At 43.1% G+C, this 21,328-nt stretch overlaps 1 protein-coding gene across 1 annotated transcript; it reads left to right on the forward strand.

Moving 5' to 3' along the window:
* Window positions 1-1,007: 1,007 nt before the first annotated feature.
* On the forward strand, window positions 1,008-20,801 carry Zdbf2 (zinc finger DBF-type containing 2). The gene is made up of 2 exons (XM_075952101.1): window positions 1,008-1,180; window positions 9,151-20,801. Exons 1-2 carry the CDS (start codon window positions 1,008-1,010, stop codon window positions 16,415-16,417), a joined length of 7,440 nt encoding a protein of 2,479 aa, XP_075808216.1. The 3' UTR covers window positions 16,418-20,801.
* Window positions 20,802-21,328: the final 527 nt, after the last annotated feature.

Raw genomic sequence — 21,328 nt, forward strand, 5'->3', positions numbered from 1 at the left:
ATAATTTCAAGAGCTGTAACAGTGGTCAGGAATTAGCAACTTATTTTTTTAAATAGTCCTTAACTATATTAAAACATGATTTTAAAATGTCGCTAAAGCATGTTATTGTATTATAAGGAACATATGCAATTAATACGCCATTTATACTAGCTGCGTAACAATGGAAAGCTTATAACCTGCAGTTTGGCTCACATTCAGATCCTGGCTTTGCTGTTTGCTTTTATTTTATATTTGTGCCCCACTCTCTTTGTGTCAAAAGAGGGCGCTGTTCTTGCAGAGTGCAAACGCAGTAAGCTTTTGAGCTGGATTGAAGAGCCCTGTGTGTGGCATATGGTCTGTTTTAGCCTGTTATCATGTTGCTAATCCACTAATATGGGTGTCTGTGTAAAGCTGAAGGCTTTAATGTGCTTACACTAATATTCTGCCAAGGCAGGATTCTTCTTAGTCACTGAAGAAAAAGAAATGAAGCATTTTTGGAGTTAATCTTTGTTCTTTTTTAATACCATAATCCAACCCTGTTCTCTCTTCACAGTTTTTTTTATTGTAAAAATACTCACTGGAAAATATAAAAATTTTAAGAAAAATTAAAAATTCTCCATAACCATATCACTTAAAAGCATACTTTAAAGATTTTAGTACATTTTCTTCCATTTGCTTGTCTATATATATTTAAACTGTAGTTTCAGACAGAGCCATACATACAATTTTTCTTTTAATAAAACATAGTATTTATTTTTATTATGGTTTCTTTATTATTTTAGGTAGCTGCATGGTATTACATTTTAGTCTACATTATAATTTAAGAATATTATGCAGTTTCCAGTTAAATACTATATATGGTGTATTAAGTATACTTTTTGATGTCGTTCTTTGTATTTAGAGGAACGTAACTATATTTAGGGAGACACATTATTACGGTTGTAGATACATATATTAGAAGTGCTACATGGAAAGAATATCAGCTGACATTTCTGCACTACATACATGAGTCCGTTCTGCTGGCGTGAATGGCGGTCACTCATTTAGAATACCCACTGCTTCTCTTGCAGCACTTGCTTAGTGCCCAGCACAGAGACCTGACCAGACAGAGTCGGCGTCGCACGACTGCCGACGACAGTTTGATGGAACGCTTCATGCAGGATGTGCTGGACCACCACCCAGACAACTACCAAGACAACAGGTAAGGCCTTTCAGTGGAGTATCACCCTATTCCATCCACCCCACCATCTGGCTTTGGAAATGCTGTAGCCCAGACTGGCTTCAAACTGTTTCTCAAGTGATGAGATTATATATGAATGTTTCACCATACCTGGCTTTTAAAGTCTGTGATTGAATTAAAAAAATAAGAAGTGCAGCTGGGTAGTGGTGGTGCACACCTTTATTCCTCGTACTTGGGAGGCAGAGGCAGGTGATGTCTGTGAGTTCGAGGACAGTCTGGTCTACAGAGTGAGCTGCAGGACAGCCAGGGCTAGACAGAGAAACCCTGTCTTGAAAAATAACAAAGAAAAGTACAAAATTATTTTGTGTTTATGGAACTAGGGACTAAACCTAAGTGCTCAAACAAGGCAGGCAAGCACTCTGCTCTGGCTGTCTTCCCAGCCTTGAAGGGAACTGTCTTCTTTAACCAATGAAAGCAAACAACTGCAAAGGAAAGCCATTGGCTACAGTCTGGATGCAGGGCTAGGAGGAGAGTTAGCACGTACCTAGCCCTAAAGTGAAACTTTATCTAGTAACTGCCATTTCTAATGTTTATTTTACTTATGTCTTTAAAGATCTATCTGTAGGGGCTCTGGAGTGATGTGTCTTGCAGAGGCCCACATGTTAATTGACTGTCACCCCTTTGGACCTCTACAGGCATACATGTGATGCACAGACATGCAGATAAAACACTCATATGCCTATTATAAGAATACATAGTTTTAATTTTTTTATTTTTAAAGATTGATTTGTGTATATGTTTGCTCTTGCGAGCATGTGCATGCACATATGTGCGTGTGCACCTACATGCTGAGCTTTAGTATTTTCTGGGCTAGGCTGGAAGCCACCAAGTCTCAGCAATCCCCCTGTTTCTACCCATCTCTGAGCTACTTTTATAGGCATGTACAGAGTTCCTAGTTTGTTATATGGCTGTTGGGATCCAAACTTTGGTCCTCATGACTATGCAGCAAGTACTCGTAACCGCTGAGCCATTTCTCCATCTCAGTTGCTTGTGTGATTTTACTATGCGCCTGGGATGCTAGCTGAAACATAGAGTGCTGCAGTATTAGTGAGTCCCTGGCTTCAGTCCTCAGCCCTGCGAATAAACAATTCACTGCAGAAAATACGCACAAAGCTATGCTTTTTCCTAAATAAATGTCTTAGGCTGAGAAATGATTATGTGTTATTAAGGTCTTTTTAGGTGTGTCATAGGATTAAATGTTGGGTAGAGGTGGAGCAAAATGTTTTGAAAGATTAGTAACAGAAAAGTTGGTCATAATAAGACAATATAGCCAAAGTAAAAATCTAAGACAATTTTATATTAATGGATTTGTGTGCTGACTGAATAGAGGACATATTAGATTGAATGGTCTCTTTATACACTCTGCCAGGATCTTGATGTCTTTTCAAAAGATTTTCAGTTAAATTTTTATTATATTTTTTTTCATCTCTGTATATGTGGAAGTTAGAGGACAACTTGCAGGAGCTAATTTTCTCTTTTAAGTACCATGTATGTTTTGGGAATCATATATAGGCTTGGTGACAAACATATTTACCCTTTAAGCCATTTTTCTGGCTTTCAATAGCTACCCCCACTAATCAGCTTGTTTTGGTTGTTTTAATACAGAAAATTTTGTAACATTTAAAAGTTATTTTATTATTTCCTGGGCTAAAAGAACCCTAGAAATCAGACTATAACAAGTATGCAAGATAAGCAAAGCAAAATGGGGCTATCTACACAGACTTTCCCAAGGCGCACACCAGTTGTAGGAAAAGAAACATGCATTGCAAGACACGAATCTAGAATTTAGAAATGATGAAGATGTTGTAATGGGGAAATGTTTTTTCAAATGTTGTTTTTCAGTAGGAACTGGTAGAAAGATAAGATTAGACTAACCATGGGATCATACATGAGACTTTCAGACTTATAAACCTCATAAGCATTTCTTCAACAAATGTCTGTACAACTGTCTTAGACACCTTAGCCACAGCAACTCATAAAAGAAAGCATTTAACCTGGGACTCTTGGTGTCTGAGGGTTAGAGTCCATAGCGTCATGGTAGGGAACATGGCAACAGGCAGGCCTGGTGCTGGAGCAGTAGCTGAGAGCTCACATCCAATCTACAAGGAAGAGGCAGAGAGAGAGAGGGCACTAACTGGGAATGGTGTGGGCTTTTGAAGCTTCACCTGCCCCGGTGACGCACCTCCTCCAACAAGGCCACACTTTGTAATCCTTCCCACCAGTTCCACCAACTGGGGACCAAGTATTCAGACATATGAGCCTGTGGAGGCCATTGTCATTCAAGTCATCACAGCAACTGTTTCTGTAGTTTAACTTCATAGGACTTGAACTTCTAGGCGAGAGTATATAGATCATTATAAATCAGCAGGTCTCAAAATATAGGTCACGACCTCTTTGGGGGTCAAAGGGCCCTTTCACCAGGGTCACCTAAGACAAACAGAAAATACAGATTCATAGCAGTAGGGACTGGAGAGGTCCTGAGTTCAATTCCCAGCACCCACATGGTGGCTCACAGCGTCTATAATGGGATCTGCTGCTCTTTTCTGGTGTGCAGGTGCACATGCAGACAGAACACTCATAAAAAATAAATTAATGAAAACAAGGATTCATAACAGTAGAAATATTAAAGTTAGGAAGTAGCAACAAAAATAATTGAATGGTTGGGGGGTCACCACAACATGAACTACATCAAAGGTCACAGCAGTAGGAGGGTTGAGAACCACTGCTGTAAAGGCTTTATTTTTTTTAACTTTTCATTTTGGGATAATATATCAGACTTACCAAACACATTGTAAAACTGATAGAAAAACTTGAGCCCTGAACGTACAATTAAACTAGGAACCACTCTTATGGATGCTGCTGGCTTCTCTGTAGTTGTACTCTTGGCATGCTCTGGCCTGTGCTGGGACCACCAGTGCTCACACACTGTCCTGAATGTCCTGTCTCCTTAGTCTCCCTCCAGCTTTGTCATTTCACTCTTACTTATTAACTCACTCAGACTATGCCACCTCTTAGGAGCACTGTATTTATTTTATGACCAGCAGCCCGGATTGGACTTGTCTGGTGTTTCCCCACGACTAAACTAAGAGGATACATCTGGGCAGTAATTCCTCAAAGCTGAGCTTGTATCCTTTGGGGCACAAGATACTGACATGTCTAATTGGTGGTAATTTCTTTTAATTACTAAACTCATGTAGGATACAGAAAATACTGGCTTTCATTATGACGTTTGGCTTGCATTCACTCCCTACTGCCTTTGTGCCCCACCCCTGCTAGTTCATTCTTCAGACATGGATGACGGTAACTTGATTGACTTGTCTGATTAAAGCAGTGCCAATTTACCCACTGAACCATCTCACTGGCCCTAAAGTTCCCCTTTAGCTCAAGAGCTATGTACAAGTTTTTTGTTTTTTTTTTTTTTTTTTGGTGTGGTAAAGTGACAAATGACTCGAAATTGAATTATGGTTTGTTGCTATTAAATACAGATAGATAGAAATACAGATGCAAATAGAAGCATCTAGGTGGCTGTTGCCATATTGTTCTCTTTTCACCTTTTATTTTTGGTTCCTTCCATTTTCTGTATTGCCCCCCCTTTTCTTTCCTTCCTTCCTTCCTTCCTTCCTTCCTTCCTTCCTTCCTTCCTTCCTTCCTTCCTTCTTTCTTTCTTTCTTTCTTTCTTTCTTTCTTTCTTTCTTTCTTTCTTTCTTTCTTTCTTTCCTTTTGTGAGATAGGGTTTCTCTGTGTAGCTTTGGAGCCTGTCTGGAACAGGCTGGCCTCAGACTCAGAGGTTCTCCTTGTTAAAGATTTACTTACAAAACAAATAAGGCAGCCAGGTGGTGGTGGTGCACTCCTTCAACCCTAGAAGGACTGAATCCTTTGAACTCAGGAGGCAGAGGTAGGCAGATCTCTGTGTTTGAGGCCAGCCTGGTCTACAGAGCAAGTTCCAAGACAGCCCGGGCTACAAAGAGAAACCCTGTCTTGAAAACCAAAAACAAAGCAAATGGAGGTAATGTAGAGTTTTGAAAAGGGTGAAAGTGATTCCTGCATAATCATTTCATTGATTAGATGTCAAAATTGTGTTTTTAACTATAGGGTAATGTTATTTTGATGAGTTTTTAGCACGAATTCTAATTGGTCTTAATAATAAAACCCAGAGCCAGATATAGGGGTTAATACTGAAGATCAGAGAAACAACGCAGACAGCTACTAGAGAGTTCTTTTACCTCTATCAATACTCAAACTGCAGGAGTGATCCTGTTCTCAGATTGCATCTCCAGACTGCTGTCTGTCTCCACCAAACCTCAGACTGCAGTGAGCCCTTGTCTCCTCCCTCCTTATATTCCTCTCTCCTGACAGCCATATCCGTTCCTGTCTCCACTTCCCTAGTGCTGGGATTAAAGGTGTGAACCACCACTGCCTGGCCTCTAGTGGTTTAGCTCTGCACTCTGATCTTCAGTCAAGTTTTATTTGTTAAAACACATACAAAGTATCACTACATTTTCCTCTTTTTGTCTAAAATGAAAAAAGAAGGTTATAACTAATATAAGAAAAACTACATGCAGTAAATACAATAACTATACAATATATACAGGCAGTAAGCACATCCGCAATGTCTAATCCATTTGCATTTGACAAATTCAGAGAAAATACTCCATCATCTATCCTATCTTGGTGAGTCCAAAGTGTTGTACTGCTGGGGAACCTCCTTCAGCCGATGGCCTTTGAGACACTGGGGCGAGGCTGGGGGTGGCCTTGGGTACTAAGGATTTTATCTTAACAAGCATCCTGGGGTTTAGAGAAGGAGAGAGCGGCACTCAAACACCAAAGCCAGCTTTAATCTTTAACTGAACTGGGACTACAGAAAGACCATTTGCATTACATGTCTGTAGAGAACAGCAGAAACAAACATTTGGGAAGATTTATGAAATTTTATCTTGGTGGAAATGTGATATACCAATAGGACAGTTTACTCTTTTTCTTGGGACATTTTTTTCTGAATGATTTGTCATTTTTCTTCAGACATCTCATTTGTCCAGTGGTCTTTGGATTCCTTAGTTGTATACCTTTATTCTCCTGAAAAGCCAGAAACAAAACCCTTCCCCAACTCTAATTTTGGGGAGGTTCTCTTTTGGCAAGTTATATCTGATCAAGGGGAAAGCATTTGTTAGTTTTATAGGTTAGTTTAAATGAAATGGCCATGCTGCTTGATGAACTATCACCTCTTCTAATTAAGTTAATTATTAAGGCCAATTAGAATTTTTGCTATAACAATTATGTTTATTACCCACAATCCAAATAAAATAAATTACCAAGGGGCTTGAGTGAGGGCTCAGCAACGAAGAGAAATCAACTGCTCCTGCAGAGGACCCCGAGTCAGTTCCCAGCATCCCTGATGGCTTACAGCCAACTCTCACTCCAGTTCCATGAGATCAGTACCCTCTTCTGACCTCAGCAGTCACAAGGCACACACATGGTGCTCTTAGATATGTGCACATAAAATAAATCTAAAACACTTTAAAAAAGATGACTTTTAGTTTGGGTTTCTATTGCTGCGAAGAGAGACCATAACGGAAAACATTTAATTGGGGTGGCTTACAGTTTCAGAGGTTTAGTCTATTATCATCATGGCAGCATGCAGGCAGACACGGTGCTGGAGAAAGAGCTCAGAATTCTACATCCTGATCCATAGTCAGCAGGAGTGTGTCCCACTGGGTGTAACTTGAGCATCTGAGACCACAAAGCCTGCCACTACAGTGACACACTTCCTCCACAAGGCCACACCTCCTGATTTATTGTGACACTCCCTGTGGGCCAATGGGAGCCATCGCAGTGACTACTTCTGAGAGGTTAATAAAAGAGCAGCACTTGCTGTGCTTTCAGAGAGCCACCTTTGGTTCATAGCACTCACATCAGGTAGCTCACAAACACCTGTAATTCTACTTCTAAGGGCTATACTGAGTTCTGGGATTAAAGGTGTGTGACACCACCACCTAGCTTCTTTAGTTATTTTTAAATTCGGTTTTCAAACTAAGATTTCCAAGTTTGACTTCTTTCTGTTTTAGGATATCCATCTTAAATTAGCTTATGATACCTTAGGCTTCTCTTGGTTTTGGTCCCTTTTTGTGGGTCTAAATAAGACAATAGTGATATTTTGCACTGGATGTTGCTAACTGAATGCTTACTGAAGGCCAGATTATCTTTCTCTGAATTTGCTCAGTGTCTACCATTGAGCACCACTGAGTAGAGAACCTTTAGTAGGTGACCGCTAGGACTGAATTAGGATAGCTGTTTATATTTATGTGAAGGAAGGATCTTAAAATGTTTTGGATCAAGCATTTTATGCTGATGTAGTAGAAGAGATGACTGACAGATTTTTAGATATGAAATTTAAGATCTTTAAAAATTAACTTAATTGGCTAGCCATGGTGGTGAATGCCTTTAATCCCAGCACACAGGAGTCAGAGGCAGGCGGATCTCTGTGCATTTGAGGTCAGCCTGGGTTACAGAGTGAGTTCCAGGATCGCCAGAGCTGTTATACAGAGAAACCCTGTTTAAAAAACCAAAACATAAAAAAAGTAACTTAAACTTTTGAATGGAAACTATGGTATACATAGGCATAATTCAGAATGAGCATTAAACAGTGACTGAGTCATAGGCCAGGTGCGATGGTATTTTGCCTTTGATTCTAGCTCTTAGGAAATTGAGGTGGTAGCATTGCTCCTTCTAGAGAAAGATCAACCAGGCAGCATAGCCAGATTAATACCTTTTAAAAAAAGGAGACCAATACATATTATACATATTTCCTGTATTCCTGTTGAGGCCCCTACTACTACTACTACTACTACTTCCTTCTTCTTTTTCCTTCCTTCTTCTTTTTCCTTCCTTCTTTTTCCTTCCTTCCTTCTTTTTCCTTCCTTCCTTCCTTCCTTCCTTCCTTCCCTTCCTTCCTTCTTCTTTTTCCTTCCTTCCTTCCTTCCTTCCTTCCTTCCTTCCTTCCTTCCTTCCTTCCCTTCCTTCCTTCTTTTTCCTTCCTTCCTTCCTTCTTCTTTTTCCTTCCTTCCTTCCTTCCTTCCTTCCTTCCTTCCTTCTTCTCTTTCTTTCCTTCCTTCCTTCCTTCCTTCCTTCTTTCCTTCCTTCCTTCCTTCCTTCCTTCCTTCCTTCTTCTCTTTCCTTCCTTCCTTCCTTCCTTCCTTCCTTCCTTCCTTCCTTCTTCTTTTTCCTCCCTCCCTCCCTCCCTCCCTCCCTCCCTCCCTCCCTCCCTTTCTTCTTCCTCCTCCTCTTCTTCTTCTTCTTCTTTTCTTTTCTTCTCCTCCTCCTTCTTCTCTCTTTTTTTAAGATTTATTTATTTATTGTGTATACAGCGTTCTGGTGCCTGCAGGCTAGAGGAGGACACCAGATCTCACTTGAGATGGTTGAGAGGCACCATATGGTTGCTGGGAATTGAACTCAGGACCTCTGGAAGAGCAGCCAGCACTCTTAACCTCTGAGTTATTTTGCCAGCCCTAGGGCTAGCTTCTTACGTGTGCATCTGTAGATAGAGTTAACTGTATAATTTGTCTTGTTCGACATTACTCTTAAAAACTGAGGTTCCTGGGTATCAAACCCAGGGTCTTGCACATACTTGGCAAGCGCTTTACCAACTGAGTGACATCCTAAGCCTCTGGGTCAAACTTTGCGACATTTATTGTGATAACTGAAAAATGGATACAGGGATTCATTTACATTTCTGTATGTTCACAAGCCATTTGTTTATGAAATAGCAATTGGTGGACTTACTGCGTCTTCTATACCAGTTAATATCCTAAAGTGTACAATCTGGAGTGATTATTTATGTTCTTTTTTCACTAACAATGATCCATAATGGAAAATAATACCATGAATTCTAAGCAAAAAACTAAGGTATTTTAATGTTTTTTCCTCATTCATTTTAGCTCTGCACCAAATGAGGCAGCAGCAGCACCACCACCACCAGCAGCAGCAGCAGCAGCAGCAGCTGAGTCACCGGAAGTGATTGTTTTGGATGATTCGGATGAAAAGGAGGACGACGGTGAAGAGAGCAGCGGAGAGATGCTCTCCGAGGATTCGGAGTCTGTGGAAGAGATAGAGTGTAGGCCTGGCACTTCTCAGGAATGTGCAGAGGTTCCAGTTCGACCATCGGTTATTCAAAGGCTGGAGCGGGGGCAGCAGCAGTCCTTGGAGTTGGCTCATAGGGTTGAGAGTGCTGTGAAAACAGTTAATGCAGTTGGTGGTGTTCAGGCTACAACTAGAGGAGAAGAGTTAGTGCGTCCCCCAGTGATTTGTAATGCTCCTGCCAGCTCTTTGCCTAGAGGCTCTGTCGAGAGACCAGTTGCGGCTAACAGTGTTCCTCGGTTAGCACTGGCAGTGGCTTCAGATTCCTTTCCAGCTTGTGACACAGAGAATCTTGACACATACTTTGACTCCCCAGATCAGGGCTCTAGCAGTTCTCAGTCTCGACCCAAAGAAAAAGATCCAAAAAAGAAACCTTTAAGTATTAATTTAGACAAATTGCTTGCACAGAGAGATCTCAGAGCTAAGGGTGCGTCTTTTTCCCCTGTTGTACGAGTGCGTGAGCTAACAGGTGCCGAGCTTTGTTCTCTAAGAGTTGAGTCGTCTTCTGAGTCAGGGGCAGGCGCAGCAAGAAACCTCAGTGAGACTGACACACCCTCAGATGCAGCCCGTGAAGGTGCCATTCCAAAGCGTCGTGAGGCATCTCGTTCAAATGTAGTTCATCCCCAAGAAGAAGCAACTTTGGTTCTTAACAGGCCATCACTTCTGAGACAAACGTGCTCGGTGAGTTCTGAAGTGCAGCTCGATCGTGGCTCTCTTCAGCCAGTACCTGGTCATTTCCAAGCTGCCGTAAATGACTTAAGTCATTTGGAGGAAGAGGAAGAAGAGGAGGAGGAGGAGGAGGAGGTTGACCTAGAGTATGAGAGCTATGAGTCTGGAGGTTCTGACATGAGTTTCGATTGTGCGTCCTCTTGCCAGTCACCGAGTTCGCTGTCTGAACTGAGCCCTATTGAAATAAACGAATCAGAAGAAGCGCAGGCTGATGTCCAGCCTAGCGATGAAACACCTACTGTTTCCGGAGCAGCTTCCGGTAATGGCAGCAGTTCCCGTCAGGGGCATACCAACCGTTCTCAAGTGATTGCACAGAACACACGGCTCATCCGTTTGGTTGATGAAAGCTACGAGTCTAGCGGCTCTGAAGTGAATTTCGATGGCGAGGACTCTCTTCCGTCTACCAGTCGCGGTCCCCCACTGCTGGCTGCAGCAAACCTTCCTACACAGATGGCTGTCCGCTTGGTAGACAGCTATGGAAGCGGCAGCTCTGAACTATGGGAGGATTCTGGGTCCTCAGCTGATGAGATTCCAGCAGCAGCGGGACAACAACAACCTCTGCAGGCCACCCATGCCCACCTGGTCGATGAGAACTACGGGTCAAGTAGCTTCAGTTCTGATAGTGATGCGGCTCCCCAAATGCCTGCTCAAGAAAGAAGCCCGAGAGGCAGAGATGCCCAACAGCAAGATGAACGCCAACCCAGCAGTGCTGGTGCACGTCCTGAGCGTGATGAGCCCCAGAGAGAAGCAGAAGAACTCAGTGTTCCCAGCCAGAGTACCAGCCGTGGAGATATGAACTGTGAGTCTCATGGTCCTGAAATGGGTTTTCTTGCTGATGCTCAATTAGAGGCTGACCAATCTCCAGTAAACCCTGAGGACATAGATGTTGACCTAGAGGATCAGAGTGTTCACTCTGGCATTTCTAATCTAAGTTTTGATTCCCATGCTTCTTATCAGTCAGCTAATGATGAACCTCAAGGGGCTTGGGATGAAGTAAATCTTGATGAGTTAAATGCTGACATGGACGCTAAGAGCTATGCCTACTCCAGTTCTGAGTTGACATTTGATTCCGATTCCCCTCTTCTGTCAGCTACTGAGCATTCTCTGCTGGATGCTGAAGGACTGAACGAAGATGACTTTGACCTGGACGAAGAGAGCTGTGTGTCAAGTAGCTCTGACATAACTTTTGATTCCGACATTCCCGATGACTCAGTAGCTGACCAACTTCGAGTAGCTGTTTATGAGGAGGAACCTGTTGATCTGGAAAATAAGAGTTATGAATCTTGTGTTTCTGAAATAACATATGATTCTGATATTCCTCTTCATTCAGGAAACGATCACCCTGAAGTAATCATTCAGGAAGAAGAAAGCGCTCCCTTAGAGGGGAAGGATGACAACCCCAGTGGTTCTGAGATATGTTTGGATTCTAATACTAATTCTAATACTAAAAAGACAAATTCTCCTAAAGAAGAGCAGGTACACATACAACAAAAGGAAAATGAGCCTACTGATTCTGAACTAAGTTTCAATTGCGATACTCCTCACTCAAAGCCTGGACGTTCTGAAGATTCCATGACAGTTCGTGTTTCTGAAACAGGACTTGATTCTCGTACCCCCTTTCAGTCAGTCATTCGCAAAGGTGAAGTAACTGTCGAAAATGTATGCCCTCAGCAAGAGACACATGCTCAGTTGCCAAGTCAAAGTGCAGAATCTCATTCTGAAATCAACTCCGCTTCTTCTGCTTCTCATCCAGTGGCAGAACCTTATGTAGGGAAGAAAGCCAAGAGAAAGACGAAGCATCTGGAGGACGTCAAGAGTGACGATGAGTACAGCGACTGTCAGCCAGCTGCTTGGAAAGGGGACCATGTTGACTCAAAAGATGAAAGTACTGAGCCTAGAGGAACTGGAGGAAATCTCAGTGCTACTGGTTATCTTGATTCAGCCATCAGCCAACCTCAGCTAGCTGTGAACGAAAACCATGTTGAACCAGAAGACACAGACAGCAGACCCGGTGATTCTGAAGCAGATGCTGATTCTGCCGGCCACTTTGACTCACTGTCTCAAGAGGATGATGTGATGACAAAGATGAACGAGTGGAAAGAAGAGGCAAAGGTTCTCGAAAAGAAGATCAGTGAACTTATCTATTCAAAACTAATACATGATTCCACTGCCTCTTTTCCTTCTGCAATGGATCAACTTGAACTAGCTCTTAAACAAATAAATCTTGATAGTACCGATCAAATGTCCTTGGAAAACAACAGCCAGGATGCCAGTTCTGCAACAAACTTGGATTCGGATGTCTCCGTTCAGTCAATAGCTGAGCCACCGGAAACAGCTGTTTTGGAGCCTGAACACACTGAACTTGAAGGTAGGAATCACGGGTCTCGTGATTCTGAAGTAAGCTGCGATCCTAGCTACTCTGTCCAGCCGGAGGCTGATCAGCACAGTGACAGCCATGAAAACAGAGGTCAGATGGAGAAAGATGACCTGGAAGGTGAGGGGGATGAAGTGCAGGGTTTTGGAGTCACAAGTGCTTCCAGTGTCCCTCAGTCATTGGCTGGCCAAACTGAAGTTGAAGTAGTTGAGGAGATCAGCTGCTGGGAAGACTGCGGTGATTTGGAAGATAACACTGTTGAATCTAGTGAAAAAATAAACTTCCATCCTGACGAACCGCTCCAGTCTGTGCGCAATACAGCTCAAGAGTCTGTTCAAGAAATAAATTTACTGAGGGGACAGGTTAGTCCGCATGATAGTGACTGTGAGCCCTGCATCTCTGCAGTAGTGCCCATTTCAAATGTCATTTTTTGCTCAGTAATTCAGAAGCCACGACATTTGCCTGAAACGAGCATTGATCCCTGTGATGGTCCTGAAATGGGTGCTGATCCCAGTGATCCTTGTCAGTCAGTAGCAGGCTGTCTTCAAAAACCTGTCCAGGAAATGAATCTGAAGGAAGACCGTATTTACCTGGAAGATAAGAGCTACAAGCTCGTTGATTTAGAACCAACTTACTACCCTGATGATCCTGTTCAGTGTGTGACAGCTCCATCTGTGGACAGTGTGTCTGTCAGAGAAGTAGACGTGCAAACAGAGAATCAGAATGATGTAGAAAATGAGGCCTTTCAGCCATATTGTTCTGAAGCAGTGTGCCGTTCCGCTTCTCATCTGCAGTCCGACGTTGGCCCACCTCCAGTGTTTTGCAGAGAAGTAGACCCCGAGAGGAATGAGCTTGTCACAGCGGGGTCCAGCGAGCCTTGCGAGCCTGCAGTGCTGTACGATTCTGATGTGTCTTTTCAGATAGTAGTTAACCAGCCTCAAACGTCCGACGGAGAAGCAGAATCCCCACAGGTGGTGCTGTTGAATGTTGTGCCCAGTGACAGTGATTGTGACCGGGAAGTCATTTCTGATTCAAATATTTCTCTTCAGCTAGAAACCAATGATACAAATACAGATTCTGCTGGGCCTGCAGCAATGGGAAGGTCCTACTGTAGATTCTGCCGTTGTTATTATGAAGCCTCTCAGTCAGCGACAAATCAATCCAAGGAAAGTTTCAGAATAATAAATCGGAACAACGACTACATTATTCTGGGAGATCCCACTTGCCCGACTTGTGGTCATGAACTCAGTTTCACTGCTGATTACTCTGATCAGCCCTCTACCAGCCAGTGCCACGTGTCTGACCGTGTCTGTGCTGCCCCAGAGGAGCAGAGCCCCCAGCCTCACTGCTCTAGCAGAAGCTGCAGTCTGGAAGATACGACTCGGCCAGTGATTTGCCAGCCGCCGGAACCAGCCCAAGGCCCCAGTTTTTGGGAAGTTCCAAGAAATGTTGCCTTTCGAGACAGGAGCTGGGCACCAAGCAGTTTTGCAGCTCGGCATGCCGCCCGTGCTGTGTCGGTGATCCGCCCGACCACTGTGAAGCACATCCCTTTGAAGATACCAGATGCAGATCCAGAACCCGAGCGTCGTCGGGCTGATGGACCTGACCCGGACCCTGACCAACCTCAGCCTGCTAAGAAAAGCCGCGACCTTAAGAAGGTAACTTTTGACATGAGAGTAACCAAGTACGAATATCTACCATATCCTTGGTACCCAGAAGAGTATGCGCAAGCGTATGCAGAAGAGTATGCACGCGAGTATGCGCAAGTGTATGCAGAAGGGTATGCACGAGAGTATGCACAAGTGTATGCACAAGGGTTTGCACAAGGGTATGCACAAGAGTATGCTGAGGGGTATGCACAAAGGTATGCACAAGCGTATGCACAAGAGTATGCACAAAGGTATGCACAAGCATATGCACAAGAGTATGCACAAGCGTATGCACAAGCGTATGCACGAGAGTTTGCACGAGAGTATGCACAGGGGTTTGCAGGAGGGAATGCACAGGAGTATGCACAAGAGCCTGCACAGGCACATGCAGGAGGGAATGCTCAGGAGAATGCAGAAGGGAATGCACAGGCGCCTGCACAGGAGAATGCATTAGGGAATGCACAGGCGCCTGCACAGGGACATGTAGAAGGGAATGCACAGGCGCCTGCACAGGAACATGCAGAAGGGAATGCACAGGCGCCTGCACAGGAACATGCAGAAGGGAATGCACAGGCGCCTGCACAGGAACATGCAGAAGGGAATGCACAGGCGCCTGCACAGGAACATGTAGAAGGGAATGCTCAGGAGTATGCACAGGAACATGCACAAGGGAATGCACAGGAGCCTGCACAGGAACATGCACAAGGGAATGCACAGGAGCCTGCACAGGAACCTGCACAAGGGAATGCAGAGGAGAATGCACAAGAGTATGCACAGGAGCATGCAGAGGAGCATGCAGAGGAGAATGCACAAGAGTATGCACAGGAGCATGCAGAGGAGCATGCAGAAGAACACGCAGAAGGGGATCCTAATGAACTGGTTCATGAAGCCTCACCTCAAGTCCCTCCGCCATTTGTTGAAGAAACTCAGTCTCAGGTGAGCGGAGATGAGGCGGAAACACACACACAAGACTTTCACGGTCATCTCTACGGTTACGGTTGCCCCGAGACCGAGAGGGGCGCCGCATCGGTTCACGCCGCATCGGTTCACGCCGCATCGGTGCACAGTGAAGGTGACGCTGGAGACGCCGAGGACAAACCGTCCTGTGCCCCCGCGGAGGGCCGCAGTGTGGCTTCTCAGAACCGGGTGGAAGGAGTCAGGCCTGGAACCCAAGGAAGTCCTGGGAAGAAAAGAAAGATGGCCGGACAAGAGGGAGAGTTGCCGAGAAAGAAGCATTTCTACTATGACAGCCAGAAAAAGGAAAAAGCCTCAAGCGGGAGCAGCGAGTCGCCTGCAGCCCCGACGGCGCCCGTGCAGCCCAATTCCTTGGTCTGCATTTTCTCCTCTCTGTGTATGACGGAAGGTCAGTCTCTGAGTCAACCTAAGGCGAAGCCTGGCAGCGACGGGGCCTCGCAAGCCGCTCCCAGCCGACCACCTACGACAACCGTGATTAATGCTCCGCAGAACCCGACGGGACCGGACGGTGACACAGCTGAGAAAGCTGGCGGGGACCCCGGTCTGAGCGGCGCCAGCGCCAGCGCCAGCGCCAGCGCCAGCACCAGCGCCAGCACCAGCAGGCCGAGCGTGCCTTCGGCATCCATCATGGCAGCGCCCAAGAAAAGAACGATTCAAAGGTTCCTCGAGGATCAGTCTGCATCTGCAGAAAAGCCGGCTGTGGGCGCTGCTGAAACTCCCAATGCTAATACCCAGCAGACTCGCTTGAATCGTGACAGTGCCAAAATGTTTCTCAAATCAATCAAAAAGGAGCTTTTGGACAGTAAAAATCAAAAGAAATTTTGGAAAAAGAAGATGGCAGCTACACATCTCAAAATGTGTTTACTCAAAAATGCTTACAAAACAGTGGTTCTCCGGAAAAAATCAAAACTAGCTTCAGAAAAACTGGCTATGTGGATTCAGCTGAAAGCGAACGATATCCTTAGGAAGTACGGTAACAGAGGCCCTGGTGTGCGCAGGAACCGTCAGTCAAAGACTGTTCTTATTCGAAAGCAGCTGAGGAAGAAGAAGATGGTCGCCAGGAAGATAAAGGAGGCCAAGAAAGCAGCCGAAGAAGCGCGCTCCCGGCTGAGCCTCCCCATCAGCCCCGCTGTGCCTGAAGAGCCCCAGCCAAGCACCGCTGCAGGGCCCGCTGAGCTGCCTGCCAGTCTTCCCGAGGCTGCAGAAAGAAAGCGCTACCGGAGAAAGTACTACCGCAGAAAGAAGCTTCTTCCTGTGAGAGAGTATGACCTGAGAAGCTCAAGTTCCGCCTCCTGCTCCGACAGGATGGTGACGCGGCTTGCAAGCAAGTCGAAGCAGTGAGGCCAAGTGAAAGCGTAGCCAAGCGAGATCAGCCCTTCACTGGACGGAACACCTTTGGACTCCTGACCTTACACTATTTTGCTACAGATATTATTTTTCAGAGATTTTATATTCATTTAAAATTAGTGTTTAGGGTCCTTTTTTTTCTTTTAAAGATTTAAAAGCAAACTTTGTCCCGTTTCTGTAGAAGAACTTCACCTTAATTTGTCTTATAATTTAGCACAGTAGATAGAATTTTTTCTCTTAACTCATGTGCATATTCATCTCCTCTGAAAACCTTTCGTGCCAAAAAGTTATAACACTGCAAGAATGGACACAGCAAACTTATCAATGCCACCTTTAAACAAATGGACAGATATCTACTTAGTCAACCATGCTTCCAAGTTGAATCATCACAAGTATTCGGACTGGACAAATCAAACAAGTGACACTGTGCTTTCTCAATTTTTGAATGTGATTGACTTGAATGATCACAAAAATATATTTTTTCTTCTAAAGGCATTCCATGAAATAATTATTTCATCCAGTTTTTAAGTGCCTGGTGATTTTTATAGACAACAGGAATTCTTTCTCCTTCATTTACATTGGACCTGCAAGTCTGTAGCTTTCCTCAGTTACACACACACACACACACACACACACACACACAGAGAGAGAGAGAGAGAGAGAGAGAGAGAGAGAGATCTGCTCAGTGTTATTAGTAACCTTATACGGAAAAAGATTTTACCGATATGACTAGACTTTTAAACTACCTTTTCCTCTTTACTGGGTAAATTTGTCATCTTACTAATATTTCAGATATTTTAACGTACTGAACTGAATCTACTGATTTGATAATAGTGTGTCGGCTGGCCATTAATTGTCATTAGTGAAAAACTTTAACATTTCAGAAAACTTAAACTAGTAACTTAACTGGATGGAGACCCATTTTACAAGTGAAAAACAATTTATACATCAATCAGTTTATCTTAAACTATCTAGTTATCTTAAACTAGGTAGCTCAAGGTTAAACCAATTTGACGTTTTTTCTTAAGCAGTTCAGATAAAAGATGCTTTGACACCATGCGAGCCTCTGGGACATTGACTGAGCTGGTGCAGATGCACCCTATCTCTTGTTCAGTCAAGACCTTGATCTTTCTCTGTCATTGATGTTACAAGGAAACACAAAGTTTCCCTTTATTGTGTAACTACTATACTTAATTGAAACTAGAGTCAGTGTTAAACTGTATCTTGATTTCAGAAATAGAACTGTGTTACCTTAGAATTAGTGAAATATCAATGTGATTTTGTTTCAGGGGCCATTATTTAACCTGTGAGTTGTTAATGGTGATAACTATTGTCATATCTTTACTTCTAAATATAAATGCTAATTATATTGCAGAGTGGACAAATGTGTTTTTTTTAGTTGGCAAGTAACCTGTTTAGTTTCTTCAACCTTGCCTCCTTAGATACAAACATTTTAATTCCCTTAAAAAAACTCAATGAGACACTAGCTTTTTTGTTTGTTTTTTTTTTTAAAAAAAAAAAACATCAAATTGAATTAAGGAAGACAACTCTGTTTAAAAGTGAGAGTTCATACCAATAGCCCAGCACGTAATTATGTCAGATCATGTCTATCCTGATGATGCTCTGCAGTGAGGATCATTCTTAAAGTTCAAGTTCAAAGCTGTTACAGTTTCCTTCATCAAACTGGAAACTCTTTTAAGTACCATTTTAAGGGAGAGCAAGGAAAAGATTCCTATGTAGAATTCTCATCACCCAAATATAAAATGTCTGCTACAGAAATGATGGTTCTCTTTAACACTTCACAAGTGTTTATTACATTCTCATAAGGAATATTATTTTAGGCCAGCTTGGAAACTTGAAATTATAAAACTTGTTAAATTGGAAGTGAATTTTTCAGAGTTTGATAGGATGTAAGATGTGCCCCTTTATCTACATAAATGTTAATAATTTTCAGGCTAGGTTGAAACAATTGGTTATTTTGTGTAGTCAAGAGTGCATTATATTCTTTTAATAGTGGTACATCAAGATTACAACCATAAATGAGTATTTTGTTAATCTTGCTCTTTTCCGTATTGTGAGTAGCTTTGACTGTAGTTGTCCTGGTGTGCGCAGTGTGCAGTGCTGTGTAACGAGTGGTTTGCATTTGTGCATTGAAATTATTTATGTAGTTAGGACTTTGCGTAACCCCCCTTTTTTTTTGCTTAAAGAAAGGCTATATTTAAATATTCAAATAATTATATATTTCGATGTAAAGCTAACGTGAAGACTGATGTATTTTTTATAATGCAGTTTAAAGTGTAAGCTTCTTTTAATGTTATCAAGATAAATTTATTAAATATTGAAATTTGTGTGTACTCTCTCCCCATGTTAGAATCTTTTCCTGGAAATATTTAAAAAGAATCGCAGAGTAACCAAGTCTGTAAACTCTGTAAAAGGCCTGAGAGATGATAAATACGAGAGGGCAAATGTTGATGCTGGCGAGAAAATAGTCTAACCAAAGACGCACAGCTTGTGCTCAAATCAGTAGTTATTTCAAAAGACTAAACAAGCACCACCTTGCCTGGTAAAGTGATGGGGCAGCTGACTTCGCTCGCGCCCCTGTCCTGAAAGGAAAGGAAGACCCCACACCTTCCATCTGTCCTGTCTTGTAGCTCCATGACACAGGACAGCGGTGACGGGTGACGTGGGCGACATGGGAGACAAGGGAGATAGCTGGGTTTGACTTTTACAGAATTAGGTGTTAGAATGAGAAATCACTTTTTAGTAAAGGACCTTTATGTTTAGAATCATGGAATTACAGAATTATACACCAAAATGCCAACTTGAGGAAATGGAAGGAAAGGAGATTTAACGTTTCCTCGTCTCTTATTCGAATGAATTCAGATATTAAGCGGGGGAAGGAGAGTTTAAAACATTTCCCTATGTCCTCATACTTTGTATGTGTAGACTTCTAAGTATTTTAAGCCATGGGCTTTGTTTTTAAAAAATTATTTGCTTTGAATAAGGATCAGGTTCAGGATGAAGTAGTTTCTGTTTCTGGGTCTTTACATTATTTCTAGGTTTGTTTGTTTATTTTAATAACCTTTACACCCGGAAAGCAATTTATTTACCAGATTTGTTACTCCCAAATTTTGTGTATGTACATATTGAGCCCTTGTTGAGTCCAGCACATTTTCCTAAGCTTTAACTATATTTGGGAGCCTTGCTGGAGTCCGTAGCGATTACTATGAAGTGAGAAAATTGAGGCATAGAGTAGTTAAGCCCACGCATAGGCCATCCCTTGTCTAGTTTCTCTTGTTTTGTTTCCCTCTGCATAGTTCATGGAAATGGTACCTTTATGTTAGTCTTTATGTTGGTTTCTGTTTTGTTGTTGTTTTTTTTTTTTTTTGGCCTTGTTTTGTTTATCACAATTAGGTTTTTCTTGTGTTTGTTTGGTTTTGAGAGTCTCCTATGTTATAGCATGCTGAATATTTTGGGGTTTTTAAAATTACTTTTTAGCAGTTAGTTTTAAATTTACTTAAATTTTTATTTTTTTCATTTATGCCTCTGAGAGTTTGAACCCAGGGCCTTGTGCGTGTGAATCAAGCAAGCACTCTGCCCTTTTGTACCTCCCGGCTCTCAGAGAGTTTTTAATGATAGCACTGCCAGAATCTTTGTCTCCTGTCAGCAAATGAGAAAGCCAGCGGGTGAGGCTAGCTTCGTTCCCTTCATGGCTCCTCTTTATTTTCCGATTACTCCTCAAATTCAAGACTGGACAGCGCAGTTGCCGTTTGGGGCGTTTGTGTGGCTCAGTTGAGTGGTGAATGCCCCCTCCATCTCTCCTTTTCCTGGCATTCTTTCCCCTGTGCTCAGTTTTCACCTTGAGCATCCACACACCTCCTCATGCTCAGTCCTTTCATGAAGGATTGCTTACAGGTAGCTGAAATCTGAGAATGAGAACCACCAAATTGCTGGTTTTAATCAGATGTGCCCCAGAGCCAGGAACTGTGTTGGCGGCAGCTTCTTGGTTAAGTTGTTCTGCATATTTAGATACCCGGCAAAACCGGGAAATCAGCATTGATCTCATTTATCATCTCCGCAGACCTTATTCAAATTTTGGAAAATTACTCAAAATGTCCTTTGTAGGTCCTGGATTTGATCCACAATTGTGGACTTTATGGGTACTTCATTGGTTTCCTCGGTGTGGAGCAGTTTCTCGCCTGTCTGTACTTGGTAGCATGGCATTTTGAAGGTACTGGTTTATTTGTGGAATATCCTTGAGTTTGAGCTTGTCTGATGTTTTCCTTTGTACCCTATGCATATTTAGAATTCTGTGTTCTTCTCAATGTGTATTAACTGAAGCCATGTGACGTAAGTTTGAATAAATGTGGTGATAGCATATACCCTGCATTTGTCTTTATTCTATGGGAAAAGCCTTTGGAAAACACAGAAGTGGGGTTCTGCATCTCATAGAGGTTTTTCAAAAATATACACTTAAGGTTTTCTTATATCTGTGTGTGTGTGTTCTGATCTCTCTCTCTCTCTCTCTCTCTCTCTCTCTCTCTCTCTCTCTCTGTGTGTGTTCTGATATCTCTCTCTCTGTCTGTGTGTTCTGATCTCTCTCTCTGTGTTCTGATCTCTCTGTCTGTCTGTGTTCTGATCTCTCTCTCTCTGTCTCTGTGTATGTTCTGATCTCTCTCTCTCTCTCTCTCTCTCTCTTTCTCTCTCTCTCTCTCTCTCTTTCTCTGTGTGTGTGTTCTGATCTCTCTTCCCTCCCTCCCTCCCTCCCTCCCTCCCTCCCTCCCTCCCTCCCTCTCTCTCTCTCTCTCTTTCTCTCTGTGTGTGTTCTGATCTCCCCTCCCTCCCTCCCTCCCTCCCTCCCTCCCTCCCTCCCTCCCTCCCCCCCCCCCCTCTCTCTCTCTGTGT

Source organism: Microtus pennsylvanicus, chromosome 17 (genome assembly GCF_037038515.1).
Source record: "Microtus pennsylvanicus isolate mMicPen1 chromosome 17, mMicPen1.hap1, whole genome shotgun sequence".
NCBI lineage: Eukaryota > Metazoa > Chordata > Mammalia > Rodentia > Cricetidae > Microtus > Microtus pennsylvanicus.

Excerpts from the sequence above, each read along its gene's own strand:
- Zdbf2 (XM_075952101.1), top strand. The coding sequence starts at position 1,008 with ATGGCGGTCACTCATTTAGAATACCCACTGCTTCTCTTGCAGCACTTG. Across the intron at positions 1,181-9,150 it reads GACAACTACCAAGACAACAG|CTCTGCACCAAATGAGGCAG; the intron begins GTAAGGCCTTTC and ends CATTCATTTTAG.